At 38.6% G+C, this 17,570-nt stretch overlaps 1 protein-coding gene across 1 annotated transcript in view; it reads left to right on the top strand.

Annotated features, from left to right (window-relative positions):
* GABRG3 (gamma-aminobutyric acid type A receptor gamma3 subunit) overlaps positions 1-17,570 on the top strand; it is a 314,021-nt gene that overhangs the window by 162,835 nt on the left and 133,616 nt on the right. Inside the window, exons 4-5 of the mRNA XM_017818520.1 lie at positions 2,693-2,913; positions 5,229-5,311. Of these exons, the coding sequence (XP_017674009.1) occupies positions 2,693-2,913; positions 5,229-5,311 (304 nt within the window). The remainder of the gene's footprint in view (positions 1-2,692; positions 2,914-5,228; positions 5,312-17,570) is intronic.

The following is a 17,570-nucleotide window of genomic DNA, read 5'->3' on the forward strand; positions in this document are numbered from 1 at the left end:
GTACTGATGTAACAGTGACTTCTAAAAAGGATTAATGGAGAGAATTGAAATTCAGATATTATATGGAAATGTGTATTTTTACTGGGATTTTTTTTTGTAGATTGTACATTCTGACAGCATTGTAAATACTTTAAATTAAAAAAAGGATAAAGTGTTTAAAAAGTCAATTTCCACCAACTTATTGACTTTGCTTTTTAAATTGTTGCTTTGATTTCTCTGACCTCTGTTTACAAAAATTGAGTTTTTTACAGAACTAATTAATTCAAAAGATCTGTGAACCATTTAATTTGAGTTGAAATGCTTTTATTAAGGTGAATGGAGTTACAGTGGCCCATTGCAGAGATATTTTGAATAATGATCTTTGCTGGCACGTTCTAGTTGCAGTAATAAGTAAAGAAGATAAAAAATGGGAGGTGGACAGTGGTGTTAGCACTACCCTGCTTCTAGGCTAATGTATTCTGTTTCTCAGCCAAAGTAATTTACCGGAATAGAAACCACAATGTTACATTTATACTGCTCCTGGGGCCCACTTTGCTCAGATCTAGCTGCAGTACCTTCTCGGGACAATGTGTTAGGGAGCTCAAGGTCTTCATTATTCTTTTGGCGGGGTAGAAATCCTGAATATCTCAAATCCTAAAAATCATTAAATATGTATGATATACTAGAAAGGAACTATGGTTGCTTCTAAATTTAGTCAAAATGAAGCATTCATATAAAATAAGCTCAAACATGAATATCACGCAAAAACTTGTCCCGTGAAAAGACAGCACTGTCATTAGCCAGCTGTATACAAATGGTCTTTGATTCTATAAATACAGATTCTCACATGTGAGCTAAAAAAAGCAACTCTACTCTCTCAGCATTTGGAGAAACCCGTAGACATGTCTGGCATATTCCTCTCTACAGGAGCTGAATGTACCAAATGATTTCACTAGACTTCCAAAGACTAAAATGGAATTGATTGTAAAGAAACAAGACCAGGGCTCTACAATCTAAAATGTGGTGAACTAAAGATGTTCTTTTTGAATAATAAAGGTACACTTGGGTGCATTACATTGCATCCTTCAGATGTGTGAAGATGTCATCAATATGAAAGTCTCTTCAGATTCAAATCTGTCATTTTCCCTGAGAAAATAAAGCTAAAAATACAATGAAAAATGGTAGTGAGATAAGCTATAAGGAAGATGGTCCTTAATGTCTTTGGTGGCTAGGCTTTAATTCCTGAGGTAATCTACTGCTGGTATTTGGATACGTACTAGCACCTTTTGATCATTTACCAGCTAGAGATGAGAGGCCCAAAATGTGTTTTGAACTTGGATTACAGTGCCAGTGGATTAGGTTTCCTGGTGTTATAACATCACCTTTGGAAGGATGACCTGCCAAAAATGTAATAGTGTAGGAGAAACAGGTGACTCTTAGCAAAAACGCTGTCCTCAGTTCAGATTGCAACCTTTACTTACTATCTATAAAGAAAAAAAGATATAATACTGTTGTGTTAAAACTTAGGAATAGACAAACAAAAAGGCAATAAAAACAAGTTCAGAGTGGTCGAAGACAAAGACACTCCAGACTTTCCACATAGCCTTAATTCTCCTGGTAGAATGCATCTACCAGGGGTCCTAATGAATTGTTTTCCTGTGGATTATTCCCAACCCCTGTAATAGCCTGTGTTGTAAAGCATACACTTTGTGTCACATCAACAAACACCATCTCTGTTACAGATGCAGCCACACCTGCGATACTGAGAGGGTATTGTGTGACACAGTCAGATGTCTGTTTCTACAGGGTCTGAAAAGAGGAAGAGGAACATAAACAAATGTAACATTACCTTTCCCAGCCTCTGGTGGCTGGAATTCACATACAAAATATGTGAATTCAAATACAATTCAAATACAAAATTAAAATACAGTTTCTTCTATGGGGTATTAAATGCATAAACCAACATGTTTAATGTGTTCACCTATGTAATTTTGTCTGTTTGTTCATGTGTATTTTAATTTCTGCATTTATACCTAATATGATGGCTTACCTTCAAAAACACAGTAGTAAACATCGAGTGAAAGAAAGGATGAATTTCATGTAAATTATGGTATTAGCCTATTCAGGACCAATTGTTCCACTCCTAGCATTAGGTGCACATAAGGTGTCTGTAAAGGAGCACTAACGTGCCTTTTCATTTTGCTGCAGTGTGGCCTCAAAAACAGTGTCTGAACAATTGCTAGCAAGCAGAACAATTAATTTACTGAATTTACACAATCTTCTCCCTAAAGGGCATAATCAGGGAAATTTACCATTCTCTAGCTTATGTGTGTTGGTCCTGTTCATCTTTCACATGTCTTTTGTCAGTCTGTCCTATGACAAAGAAGTCTGCAAATTGTACCTTGTAGCTGTGACTTTTTAGATACAATGGAAAAGAACGTGCTCATGCAGAAACTGTTATCGCACAGGACGATGGAAGTGAGATGTTTGGCCTGTTTCATAAAGCACGTAGATGTGAAAAAAGGGTGAAGGGGGGGAAGGGAAAGAAAAAAGGAAAAGAAAATTTCCTCAGGCAGCAAAACAAAAAGAAAGCATAGCTCCATTGGCCAGAATGTATCCTGTGGCTCTACAGCAGAACAGGCCTAACCAAACACCAAATAGTAGTGGGATGTATGGAACGGATTTCAATTTGTGTGTCATACTTTCTTTGCAGGAGTATCAAATTGATGTATTTTTTGCCCAGACGTGGACAGATAGCCGTCTTCGCTTCAACAGCACTATGAAAATACTGACTCTAAACAGCAATATGGTTGGCTTGATCTGGATCCCAGACACTATATTTCGTAACTCAAAGACAGCGGAGGCTCACTGGATCACCACCCCCAACCAGCTCCTCCGCATATGGAATGATGGCAAGATCTTGTACACCCTCAGGTGAGCACTTGGCAAGGTGCAGGGCTCAAAGCTTCTGGTGTAGCAATAGTAATTTTCCACTGTATCTGTGTTCTCCTCAGCTGTTTTCTTCCTGAATCTTACCTGACCATGCTTTACAAATATTTTAATATTCAGGCATAAGTACTGTCAACTTTAGAAAACAAAGTCTTGTCTTTCTAAGACAGAATTAGAAATAGGTATGTCTAAATTGTAGAAGTTGGGTTTTTTAGTGCTTGTAATAAAATGTAGTCCCATAAAACCAGGGCTGGATAAAGCATTTCTAGATTCATGCTAATGCTGATACTTGACTCTTTGAATAAGTCATGCTGAAAGATAGTCTGTTACATCTCATCACAAGGGTGAATTGCTAGAGAAAAGGTTTTTAGAATTTTTCTAATCTTTTTGATACCATCAACTATATGATATTAGAAATAAACTATATGATGTTAGAAATGCAGTGTATATATATACAGTATTTATATATACAGTATACTATATACCTGTATTAAAAAAACCCTGTGGAAATCAAAATATATGTTTACTTATGGAAGAGATGGGTTGTTCAGAAGGGAGTTGTGCCATAAACCACATTCCACAAACCAAACAGTTTCAGAAACATCCCTTTCACGCTGCATTTTCTTCAGTGATTGTGTTCAGCCCTCTTGGTGCAACTGCATATTCCGATCATAATTGCATTAGCAGTTGGGGTCCAATAGAAAGTCTTTGGCAGACAATAAGGAAGGAAATAAACAGCTGGAAAAGCTACTGATATTTTTAGTGTCCTTTCCGTCGTAGGCTTGCTCCACTGTGAGGAGTTCTTACTTATTTCAATTGCCTTTAGCAAACTTCAGACTTTTTGATTACGATGTCAACTCCAATCCCTCTTGGTTAGGTTGTTGGGGGGGGTGGTTTGAGGGGTTTTTGGTTAGGTGTGTTTTCTTTTCCTTTTAAGTCCTGTTACAGTATTTCAGGGCAAGTTAAATATCTACCTGATAGTAGTTAGACTTACATACCTATCACTAAAGAAACTATTTGCTGAATGGACTGCAAATTTTGTTTAAAACAGCTAAAAGAGAGGTAATACTTGATCCATTGGAGTGAACATTCTTAGTTTGTGAAAAATATTTTGAGTACTTTTTGACCCCTCAGGTCAACCTCCTTTTTATGCAAAAAAACCTGTTAGAATGATCATTGGCCATTGTTAACACTTTGTAATTCAAAACCAGTTTGTCTTACCTAAGTGTCAGAATTGGTATAACATGGAAGAGGTAACTACTGTATGCCCTGGTACTGTCAGGTGTTGATGGGTGCTATGTGTTCATAAGAAAATACAAGGTTCAATCAAGGTCCAGGCCTTTCCATCTTCTTCCTTGCCCACTTCTGGATGTGAATGCCCTCCTGCTGCAGCACTGCAAGTCCTCTTCTACTGTTAGCACAATAACACGATTAAATTCCTCACAGGTGACCTTTTCCAAGACAGAGGTTTTGTTTTCTCTGCACCATCCTAAATCTGAGACACAAACCTTTCCCCATCCAGTTTGTGAGCTTTTTATTTAGTGTCTAAAAGGAAAAACCCACACAACCCAAACTTGCTGCAGAAATTCTGGCATGCAATTATGTAGTGTTTACTGAAAAAGATTGTACAATAAACTAACACTGAATTCTATCTCCCTGGGTAAATACATTCACTTTGTAAGCTATCAGACTGAAGGTTATTGATTTTTATTAGTAATTTTTAAATTAGCTCCATTCACAGTATCCTTTGTGTTAGGGATGCCATGTAAAACAAGCTTTCAAGTAGGACTAAAGATGTTTCTCCTGATATGTTTGTTGCATCTGTACAATATAGAATGGCATATAGACATATATTGAGAGACAGCTGAAAGAGGCTGAAAGAATTTTAAGTTCACACTTTAAGTATATGTGGATAAGATTTCTTATAAGATTCTTTATGAGGTTTTAATTTTGTGGAATTACACACCACTACATCAACCATATTTCCTGAGTTTTTAAATAAAGAATAAATGTTTCCATCCCAGGTCCTTTGATGATAAATTGTCTAGAGAAAAACACATGCACAGATTTCTTGGGATCAAGGAACTCTTGATGATGTGTCTGAAATTATTTTACATAGTTATCATTGCTTTGGATCAGACTTAAATAGCAAACTAACAATCTGCAAATATAGTTCTTTCTTTTCCGGCCTTACTTATGGATGTCAGAATATTCTTGAGTGATACTTAAGGTTTCCCAGCCTCCTCCTCTGACTGTTCATTGTACTGGCATGTAATAACAGACTCTTGGTTTCTTCACAGGCTTACCATCAATGCCGAGTGCCAGTTGCAGCTACACAACTTCCCAATGGATGAACACTCATGTCCTCTGATATTCTCTAGCTGTAAGTGCTGCTTTGATGCCTTATTGTTGTATATGACTAGTATCCAGAGGCATGAGTTTATTTCTGATTTCTGTCAGGTTGTTCAACTATTCCCCGACAGCTATAGGAAATTTAGGTCTGCTCAAATATTCAGGGAATTTTGGTTTTCCTCTCTTGCATTTCTGGTCAATGGATTTATAACATGAAGTCTTCTGTAGGTTTACTCTATTATTTTTGCCAGAACCAACCTTTTTAATTGATACTATAGTCACACTCTCAGCAGGAGCAGATATTCATACCAGTCTGTGCAATGTTAATCTATAAAATCATGTGACATGCAAATGAGAATTGAAACTACAGTTTTCTGGTGGAGGTGCACAGCTTGGGGACATGCCCAGTAATCTCTGAACATCTGAGTTTACAGCATGTAGTGTGGTAATGCCTCTCTGTTTCATAATAAAAGTAAATGGTGCAAGTACTGTAGCTCTCATTTTCCTTTTATTGCTTGTCTTGTCCAGTAGTCCCAATGTTGTATTGTATGTAGTCTTTTTGGCATGTTCAAAACCTTCCTAACAGGCAAAACAAATACTTTGGTGAAATGGATGGAAAACAAAAGTCAGGTGAGTTAATCTTGAGGTCCAATATTACTGTGAGAATTATCTTCATGCCGATTCCTTTGAAAAAACTTGAGAGCTGCCTGCTCATGGGTACACCTGCATAGTTTTGTAATCCAAAGCCACACAATGCAAATGCTTTACAAACATTTTTAAAAGGGTTTCAGCTAAAGATTTTAATTTGACAAACTCCAAGACTCAGGATATGCCTTGTTCAAAAATTAAAGGGAAATGTTTTGTTTTGTCTGTCTATTTAGAAAGTAGATTTTCTCCATAATACCTTTTAAAGTGGTAGAAGAATCACACTATTGAATGTCTTCATAATAAATATGCTGTTGTGATGGTATTGATTTCCATTTATAAACAATATACAAACAGTGATCCTCAATCACAAAACAGATTTGAATTTCAGCTGCTCCAGGGTATATTTTTCTTTTTCCCCAGGAAAATGTTTTTAAAAAATCTGTCATGTAAAAATCTCCCTTCCCCCCAAAATATTATCACTATGTTGCTGTTTTTTATTATCTATATATAAGTGAGCCTGGGCAGAAAATCGCTGTGGTATGTTTAATTCAGGTGTGTGGAATATGTGCATACTCAACTGAACAAGAGGCAGATAGCTCCTGTATGAGCTTTCCTGCTAATGAACACTTGTCACTGAACTCTGTGCACTTCAGCTATCTTTAGTTACTGCTTGAAGCTACTCTTACCTTGTGGAAATCTGCTGTTTTGATGTAGTACTGGGAAAAGTGTATGTGACCTTAAAAATCAAATCCCAGGGATTTAATTAGACCTACTAAAATTTAGGTTTAAGTCCAAAGATACTAATTAAACCTTCCACATAAATTTGATTAGTCCTGTGCTTGTAATATCCAAGTGAACTCCAATAAACAAGGAAGTCACTTCAAACCTAGCATTCCCTAATAGTTAGACAGTTGCTGAATATAAGTAAGTTATGCTTGTGGTTTTTATTTAAAGTGAGCATATCAGTGGGAACTTCATCAGGCTCTGCTCCATGGCAAAGTTCCAAATATATTTTGGTTTGCAAAGGTTCTTCCTAATTTAGATCTATTAGCTCAGAACTCTTCTGCCCTTGAAAACACACACATATTACCAATAGACATGTACTACTGGCTGTGGAGATGGAGATTACATAGGATAAATCAGAATGTAATTGTGTCACAGTTTCTCCGTGTTTTCTTCATAGTTTCTAGACAGATGGAAAAACCCATGGAGGGATATTAAAATAATGTTTTATAGTTCTCTCAATCGTTTTGATCATGTTGATAACAAGGTTTTATTTCTTTAGATTTATACTGAATTTTGTTCTTTCCTTGAACAATTTTAGCACTACTATTATCATCATCCAGAACAACTCCTGTATGATTTGTTTGTTGCATAACTTGGTTGTATTTTCAGTCTTGTGTATATTCATAGCAGTCTGTAGATACATGGCACTCAGTGGGACTTGTGAAGTGAATGACTGAGTGAATGCCTGAATGATTTATTACTGCCTTCTATGAAAAGTTTCTGAGGGGACAAACTGATTTGGGATTCCAAGATGTATGTCTTTGAATCAAATAACAATCTTTGTAGAACTCACAGCACAGCTCTGCTTTCCTCTGCATCCCTTTTGTTTATTCCCCAGCACACAGACAAATCCTTATAGTTTCCACTGTAGGCAGGCACAAAAAAAGCACAAGTGTCAGAAAATATTCTCTGCACTTCTACGCACACAACGTTTAACATTTGAAATTTCTAATTTTTAATATAAATTTCCCTTGATATTTCAGAAATGTGAAACTCATCTTAAATTTTGTTTAGAATATTTACCTCTAGTGCCAACTAATTTGCAACCTAATCCTGCTGTTACTGTGAGGACAGTTTATGTTCCTTCAGTGGGAATACTGAGCTCTACTTGGTCTGGTTGCTGGGATGAATAAAGAGAAAACAGCAGCTTATAAACAGGAGCCATCTCAGTGTGCTAATAGTTGTTACCAAAATATACCTACCCCTTCCTGTGGTAAATCTTGTTCAAGAATAGTTTCTGGAGCTTTCTACTCTCTTTTTTAGGACTAAAAAAGTATTGAAATAATCTGAAGCTCTTTACACTCTGTGCAAGTTTTGCTTGTGCTTCAGGTGACATGATGAGATGAATCACCTGGCATATTAGGCCGTGTGATCAGTGTGTGTCTGTAGTTGCTGTTTTTATGTAGATTTGCACTTAGCACATTCCTTATGTGAAAAGTTGACCCCAATACCATAATGCTGGACTGCCATGCAATGTGACAGCTCATATCTGTTCTGTGTACTGGTTTGGTTTGATCAACCACATGTGGCAAGCAGGATTTCTTAATACAGAGCTGCTACAACATTGGCATCAATGCCAATGCATGGTATGAATGTGCATTTCCATGTAAATGTGAATAAAGAATCAGTGCTGTCACTCGATTCCAGTGTAGCAGTCTTTCATAGATTTTCCTCTATATGATCACTCTTTCTTCATATGGTTTTAAAGTACTATATGCTGTTGCGTAGAAATATTCTGTCATTCTTCATTTGAGTTAATTTACCCTCCTGAGCCAAGGGAGGTTGCTCTGCTGCTTTTGGCACTCAAATAGCACATTAAACTGTCTTGGATATCTCTATACAGTACTGATTTGTGCATTGTGGAAATACTTTCAGGATTCTGCTATAAAATTTAGTTTATTGAGGTAGTTAGGATTCACATAAGCATCAGGAAGGAAGAGGTGTTCTGTCTGAAGGATGATGTCAGCACAAGTAAATAAAACAGAGGCAACAAGGGCAGGCTGGAAATGAGAAGTTAAGCATATTAATTGTGGAACTTCTACCATAGAGTACTATGGATGCTCAAATATTATAACAATTCAAAAGTGTTTAGACAAAGCATTGGAAGAAAAATACATTGGGAGCTATCGAGCATAATGAAATCACTCTCTATTAATGACCACTATTTTTTTTATTCTGAGGGAGTAAAGAGTATTTCAGATTGAACAGTAGGCAGAAGTGGCTAAGCTACTTGAAGGAACTCTTTTCCATTAAAGTCATCAGAAACCTGCACCTACTCTCCCCATCCATGTCCTCAAGATTAACTTCAATCGTGACACTCCTTCAGGTGACAATATATGACAGCCATACCCAAATGAAGCTGACAAACCTGTTACACCTTGTTTTGAGGATCTGATCAACTAACTTTTTAATCAGGTACAAGGAGCTTTATGATGGAAATCTGTGCTAGTTGTGTACCTGAGGTCTGAAACAATCTGAAAGACTATACCTTAGGCTTTAGCAGATGCAGTAATACTGAGCTGCAGTGCAAGATGCCAGAAAAAAAAAAAGTCTGAATTGATTAATGGGTTTTCATTGGTTTATTTTTCTTGCTGCTGCACTGATCAAACTGCAGATACTGTTGTTCATTTTTAAAAGCACCTTAGATTTAGACAACAAGAATTACGACGTTTTGTAGCCAATTACTGATCTTCTTCCTAGTGGGAAGGTCTACAGTGTCCCGTGTTGCCCATTACTGGAGGATTGCTGCAAGACAGGAAAGGTGGGCATGCCCAGCATACCATTCTTACTGTGAACACCAAAATATATACATAAAGGTTCATGAACGATTCAGGTATTTTCAGTTCAATTTAAAATGGGGGAAAGCAAAATTTCTGGCTGTTGATGGTCCAGTTTGCTCAGTCAGGTCTTAAAACATGTGGGGTTTGCCTTTTAAATGTTAAAGTTTGGGGGGGTTTATAAAGTGAGGTACAAAAGTATGCAAAGTATTGCAGAAAAAAAGTGGTAAGAAAATGCAAAATGCATTTAGAAGAAATTAATCCAAATCTAATATAGATCCTGAAAGAAACAAATCCCATCTTTCTATATATAAACTCAGTTCAATCAAATGTTCCTCTTTGAACATGAAACCTCTTATGGATATGCAATCAGTACTTTGAACCTAGTATCATTAATTTTCTAAGAGAACTAGCTGTCATCACCAATTTTAATGTTTCTCCTAGCCTAGAAAAGTAAATGCTGCTTTTTTTGGAATGAGTTGTGCTTTGTTTCATCTCATGTGTCATCAGCAGAATCATTAATAAAGTCTGAGGGCAGAATTTTACTCCTGATGAAGAACAGGCCAGAAGAAATATAGCTTAATGTTCGTGTCTTGAGAGGAGTTTCATTAAAGATGCTGGGAATAAACTGCAATGTGCAAAAAGAGCTTTAATCCACATGTGAGCTTCCATTTGTGCACTCCGGAATGGGCTGAGCCAGATCATGGGACATCAATGGAATTCTTGAATCAGTTTTTGTGATGAGCATATTTTAGCTATTGTAGTTTTTTCCTCTTCGAGGAAGGTAGAAATTAAGGTACCAGTATGCATCCATCCTTCTGTTCAGAAGACTGTCTTTTTCAGAGAATAGTCAATACAGAGAGGTCTTATAAAGAAGGAAAAAGAAATATATTTATGGAAAATTTGTCCTTTGACAGTTTCCTGCCAAACCCTGTGTCTCTTATATGACTTGTGTCATATATGACAATTCATGAATACAATATGAGGCATATCTGTGACACATCCCTCCTCCTATTCATTTGCTAATCCCTCTCATACACAGTCATTTCCATATTGTCTTATTTCTGTTACCCTCTTAGACTGTTTCCATTATACATTTTTTCAAATACCTTGCCTAATGTGCAAGGAAGTATTCAAAGAAAATTTGACCATCCTAAAGATTTATGAGGTGTATATGATTCTATAAGGACCTTCTTTCCTTTTATTACCCTGTGATCCTGAACGTTTCCAGGCATTTTTTTCCTAAAGTACCTACAATGACACCAGGATATAGTGAATTTGCAATATGTTAAGGTCTTATGTAACTTCACTTCTTCATTCCATTAGCTTTTCTGAATGTATTCTGCTACTGCATTAGTCACTTGTTAACTCTCCTTGGGTTTCCCTAAAATTCCCTGCCGGTGTTTCTTTTATATCTAATGTAAGTAATGTATTGTATCTTAGGGAGTCAAACATTTATCCAATTCCTTGACTACTCACTACTGACTAATTCACTACTGCTTTTCTGTGTGTAACTCCATAAATTTCTCAATACATGAGACACTGCATTAAGTATCTTTTAGATTTTTATGACTCTATTCATAGCCAAGCCAAGACTCATAAAAAATATTACAAGTTCATTTTGAAAGTTCTGCTAATTTTGATGTAATTGCTCCAATATGATATACTGTGTTTTTACGAAACTGTTCAAATTCATCCATGGTATAAGTACATTCACTGTACAGTTATACTTTCTGTATCTAATTTAGGGTAGATTCATGGCAAACTAGTGCATATTGTAAGTATTTCTGTGGCACCACTCTTTCTGTTAGTGTTGTGTCTTATAATTCAAGGTATATCAGTGGCAACTTTCTAAACATTTACAGCCACGTGGTTTAATGCTGGTTCTGAATTGATACAATATGTTGTAATACCAGAGTAATAATAATTAATATAATTAATTATTAATTAAATAATTAATCTGATATTACATCTGATAGCCACCAATATATAAATATTTCATTTGTAGAAAAAGCAGCAAAATGTCGCCGAGGTTAAGGACTGACCTGATGATCAGGGAGAATTGGTGGCAGTGGTTAATTAGTGTAATGTCCTGTGCTCTTCTGTTTCTCACAAAGAGCTAAGGTTTTGTACTAGTAGCAGGCCAAATGTCTCTCTCCTTTTATAGTGACTCTTGAGATTTTTCTCCACAAGATTGAAGGCTCCTCTGGAGAGGGAGCAGCTGCCATTATTTTCAGCAAAAATGAGACCCTAAGTAAGATTACAGCATGTACTAATTAATGAAGCCTAAAATGCTTAACTCATGATATCTTGGGTCCAGCACAGTCTTCCTGAGACTGTCTGGATTGATGGTAGGCTATTCCAGGAACCTGGCATCTACCCTAGTTTCGCAGCAGTCTTCCAAGGATCCTTGGTGTCTCCGTTTGCCCTGCACAATAGTCTGAGGAAAATGGGATGCTTCAGAGCCAAAAAAATGCTGTTATTCCAGGATCTGAAGATTAATACAGGTGACTGTGTTTCAGGGATAGGACCCCCCAGGTCTTACTTACATTTAGACAAGGAGCTAAAAAATCCCACGTGTAGTCTAACCTTTCAGAGCAAACAGTCTTATTTTTCTAAATTTTCTATTAGTAAGAATTTTTAGAAAAAATCAATCAACATCAAAAAAAATTTTAGGAAAGAAAAAACATGCCTGAGAGACATTTATCTTTGGCAAGAATATATGTAGCTAAGTTCTGCTTAGGTGTTAGTAGAAAATAAGAGAAAATGCTGAAGCAAGGCAGTTGGCTGGTTGCATGTCTGACAGCTGAATGTATCAGCAACAGGCCCTGGAGTCTCTGCCATGTGACAATCATTTTTAGTTCCTATAATTTCATCACAGATCTTATGATATTCAGTGTTTACTTGAAGCTAAAATCCCCTTTAGGCATGTAATCATGTGCCAATATGAGCTTGCTTTTTTTTTTTAACCACACATTCGACAGTGACACAAATGCACCACAGACAGAAAAAAATAGCTTTCTCCCTCAAATGTAATATAACACCTATTATATACTACATATTTATATTTTTGTTAATTGCTTATTTAGATATGTGATAACTGGTTTGCAAATGAATCTGATCATTATGAAAATGCTACTCCAAAAATTGTGAAGTCCTGGCAGCCCTGCATTTGTAAATTCTGACAATATAGAGCTTATATTTGTAATGTAGAGAGCACCAGGAGGAGACAGTCACACTCCTTTTCATCATATTTTTCAGCATTAGAAGGAATGACTGGTTTTGGCACCCTGTAACAATTACATTGCTGGAAAATGAAACAATGTTGTACCAGCCTGTAGCCATCCGTGACTGGAGGGTGACTTTCACTGGCTAGGGGCTGTTCAGAAGGGACAGGAGAGGAAGCAGGGGTGGAGGAGTTCCACTTGCATCAAGAGATGGGAAGAATGTGAAGAGTTGTCTCTGAGGAACAGCCATGAACAGGTCACAAGCATATAGGTAAGAATCAGAGACCAAGGCAGCAATGGGAACCTTGTGGTTGATGTCTACTACAGGCTGCCTGATCCAGGGGAGCCTATTGATGAAGCCTTCTTGCTCCAGCTACTGAAGATGTGCTCTCAGGTGTTTGCCCTGCTCAGGAACTTCAACCACCCCAATATCTGCTGGGAAAGTAGCATGGTGAGCTGTAGGCAATCCAGGAGACTCATGGAACACATGGAGAATAATTCCTTAAACCAGGTAATAGACAACCCTACCAGAGGAGATGCAATGGTCACCAACACAAGTGAGCTAGTTGGGGGCATCAAGATTGGAGGCAGCTTCGGCTACAGTGGTCCTGCACTGGTGGAATTTGCAGTTCTGAGGGATATGAGTCAGTTGAAGAGTAAAGTTAGGACTCTGAATTTTAGAAAGGAAATTTCCAGCTGTTCAAGGAATTATTCAGTAGAAACCCCTGGAATACTGCCCTCCGGGACAGAACTGGCAGATCTTTAAGGATGCTTTCCATAGAACAGAAGAACTCTTGATCCCCAGGTGTAAGAAATCAGGCAAGGAAGGCAAAAGACTGGCATGGCTGAGTTGAGACTTACTGGTCAAACTAGAGGGCAAGAAGGAAATGCACAGGCCATGGATGCAGGGACAGGTATCCTGGGAAGAGTACAAGAATGCAGTTTGGTTCTGTAGGGATGGGGTCAGGAAGGCCAAGGCATATCTGGAGTTGAACTTGACAAGGGATGCAAAGAATGACAAGAAGGGCCTCTACAGGTATGTTAGTCAGAAAAAGAAGGTCAGAGAATGTGTACATCCTTCATTTAGCATGACTGACAAACTGGTAACAGCAACGAGAAGGCTGAGGTATATGCTCTTACAGGCAACAGTCAGAGATGGATTAAGAGTCTGCAGTGCCAAAACTCATAACAGTTCTGGGCATAGCTCACTCCTCTTTGGGTTATGGGCAGATTTTGGTCTTTGGTAATTATCTTAATTCTTGAAGAAACTTCCTAAGGCATCTTCTAAGATGCATGCTACATTATGTGTGCACAGATGTTACATCATAGACTCATTTGGGTATTCCTTTCTTTGGAGCACTACATTTTTGCAAATGCTGCTATAACTACCTGTGTTTATTTCTTGTAGTCTCCCTTGATGTAACTGAAATGTATATCATAAAATATAACATAAAACATGAAAGTACAAGTCAAGGTAGCCCACTGCCAAGAAACTTTTCCTTCTCCTACCTTGATTTGCACATTTTCATAGGTGGGAGACAAGCTTGCTTGAATCTGAAAGGTTCAAGCTATTTTAGGTCTCTAGTATTCTACTAGTCATATCCTACGTCATATTTTTAAAGAAACAAAGAATATGTAGTTTTCTAATTACTTTAGTTGTTGTAATGAGTGGATAAAAAAAAGAAAAGAAAAAATTGATTGTATTATTGTCTTCCATGGCCACCTCAGTGACCTCACTAAAAATTACACTAATGCAACTCCATGTGTCTGCGTTTGAACTTATTGGTCTATTATAAGAAATGAAGAATTGCTGCAGAGTTTTTTCCAAGTGTAGAGAAACCTTTTGGGACTTTGAGAACCAAGAAGTACCAAACCAGTGTCAGACCAGAACAAGTACCAAGTAATTGAGAAGGAGAGAAAAGGAGAATGAGGAGAGATCAGAATTGCCAAGGTCAACCAGATAACATGCAGCATGCCACAGAAGTTTAACAAAAACAGTGACTATTGACTCTCAGATTAAACTCATCTTGGCTAGAGCACAGTCGATGCTTGTTACTTTTGCTAGGCTTGACTGACCGATGATAATGAGGTTAGTAGAAACCATTAAAGGTTTACTTGTAACAGACTCAAAATATAGGACGAAAACATCAAGTCCTCAACTCATTAGCCTTATCAATTTTATTTACTTTTATTGCAGCCTGGAAAAACAAGGCAGCCTGGAAATGTGAAATAAAAGGCCCTATCCTTTTCTTGCTTCTGGTCATGAAAAATTAATGGAAAAACAAAACATATCCTTAGTGCTGATTGTCGTGGGTTGATGTGACTAGGTTTGGGTTTTTTTTTGGTGGGGGGGGGCTACAGAGATATCTTATGTAGAAGCTGCTAAAAGTTTCCCCCGCCATGGAGCCGAAGATGGTTGGCTTTAGGGCAGACTTCCTGGTCATGACCAGGAGCAGAGACAGTTGGAAGCTTTAATAATGCTTCTGTGATAACATATTTAAGAAAATAGTTGTTGCGCAGAAGAAATTCCACCCAGGGGAGTTTCTGACCGAAGCTCTGGGCGGCCCGGGCTGCCTCCCACACCACAAGCCGGGGGGACTGTGGCGGTGGCCCGGGCCCGCGGCAGCTGCTGGCCTAGGGCAGGCACCGTGCTGGAGCCGAGCCGGGCCAGGCTGGGGCGGCCCCTGCCACCTCCCCCTCTGCCGGTGGGGGCGGTGGCCACGGCCTGGGGCCGCACAACAGCTGGCCCAGGGCAGGCACGGCGCTAAAGCCAAGCCGGGCCGGGCTGGCCCTGCTGATAGGCACTGTCCCCCACCCTAGTCCCGGCCGAGCTGGGCCGGGCCAGGATGGCCCTGCTGGTTGCAGCTGAGTCCATGCGGGAACAAGTAGATGCATGAAGGAGGACTGTTACCCTTGTGGGAGGCTCAGGATGGAGCAGGGTCCTTTGGAAGATTTGTGGCCTGTGGAGAGAGGAGCCCACGCCGCAGCAGGTTATTCCTGGGTAAGACTCCACTCATCGCTCTGTGGGGAACCCACATCAGTGCCACTCATCCATCAAGGACTGCATCCTATGAAAAACCATCAAGGTATGGAGACCCCCTTCATCCCACGGAGGAATGACCTTCGGGACAGCAGATATGGAAGACCTGCAGCCCAGAGGGGGTAGACCCACGTTTGAGAGGTTCATCAAGGACTATTTCCCGCGGGAGGGACCCCACAGAACAGGGGAAGGACTCAGAGCTTTAGCACCTCCTGTAGCCTGTGGTGAAGACTGTGGTGGAGCAGGCTGTCCCCCTGCAGCCCATGGAAGGGTGACCCACAGGACAGCAGACTTTGAAGACCTATTGCCTTATGGGTGGACTTCTTTTCCTGCACTGATACAGGGGAAGGAGGGAGAACATAGAAGGAAGGAGGGGTGGTTGGAAAGTGTGTTTAAGTCTGTTTTATTTCTCACTCTTTAGCTCTTATCCTATTAGTAATAAATTTTAGTATTATCCCCATGTTGAGTCTTGCCTGTGTGACCTCTCCCAGCTCTTAGCGATTTTCATGGGTGCCTAGAATCCAGCCAGGGTCAACCCACGACACTGATGAAGCTACAAAAGGGAAGGAAGCAACATGAGTATAACAACAACAAACCTACCAAAAGAATCTCTGTTCTTACCTTTCTCTCACAGGCATGCATCCTTCTGCACATACCACGCCCTTACAGACAAACCTAGAAGAATGAGAAGGGATGAGAAAACAGAGATGTGGTAGTTTTCAATCTTTTCATTACTGGCATGGGCTTAGCTACTTAGGCAACAAGCAATATGCAAGAAGCTGTATAGAATTAAACAGGATGAAGCAAAAAGAAGAACAAATCCTACTGTGAATCTTACTGTAAAATGGACAGACTGACTGGCCTTTAATTTTTCTTAATGGAATATATGTCAAATATTTAGATATGGCCTTGAGGCACTCTGATGCTGCTACGCTTATAAGTCTTCCCTTAATCTATATTAACTGATTTGGCATTTGCATGTACATTTCCTATAACTGTACTTTAAAATCTGTTAATTATGTTGTCTTCATGGGTTGCAATGGTATAGTCTGCATATGTCGTGCCATTTGAACTGATGAAGGCTGAATGTCAGAGCAGTTGGAGAACTCTCAAGGATTTTTTTTTTTTTCCCTTTGGAAAGAGGTTATTCCTATGAAATGTAACTTCTCTTTTTGAGGAAAATACGTTTTAACTTTGTGAATTTTTGGTCATCAACAGAAAGATCCACCTGAGGCACTTGAATCCTGAATATGTGATGCTTAGTTTTAAATCTTATTTTAAAAGGACAGTGGAGAGATCTCAATATATTTTTTTCATTTTACTTCTAGGTGGCCTGATCACACACAAGCTATTTTACCGTTTGAATTTTTTCTGATTCTCTGATTTTTTCACTGCAGAAGGTGCAGTCAATGCACTTATTTTATTTCAAACTATATACATTAAGGAAGAATAGTAGCTATTTTGCACTTATAGTAGTTCCTATGTATTTATATGAAAGGGGGCAAAATACCACCTTGTTTAGGAAAAACATTTAGAGCACTCAGTATTGCTGGTGTTTTAATTCTGGAAAGTCAGTTGCTCTTTTAGAGTTAAAAGGAAGAAAAAGTAGCAAGAAGTGTATGTTTGTACCTTACAGGTATTTTCTTCTGTACTGACTTCAAATGAAGCTACTAGACCAAATGAGCATGGAGAAGTTGAAAGTGATGACTTTTGACAGAAGGGAAGTTTGAGGTCTGAATGGTGTATTTGCTCACAGCAGCTGTCCAAAAATCAACATTTCAATAAGACAACACTGCTTGCTTCTGGCAGCAG

This window comes from Lepidothrix coronata, unplaced genomic scaffold, assembly GCF_001604755.1.
Source record: "Lepidothrix coronata isolate B3197 unplaced genomic scaffold, Lepidothrix_coronata-1.0 Scaffold68, whole genome shotgun sequence".
NCBI classification, from domain to species: domain Eukaryota; kingdom Metazoa; phylum Chordata; class Aves; order Passeriformes; family Pipridae; genus Lepidothrix; species Lepidothrix coronata.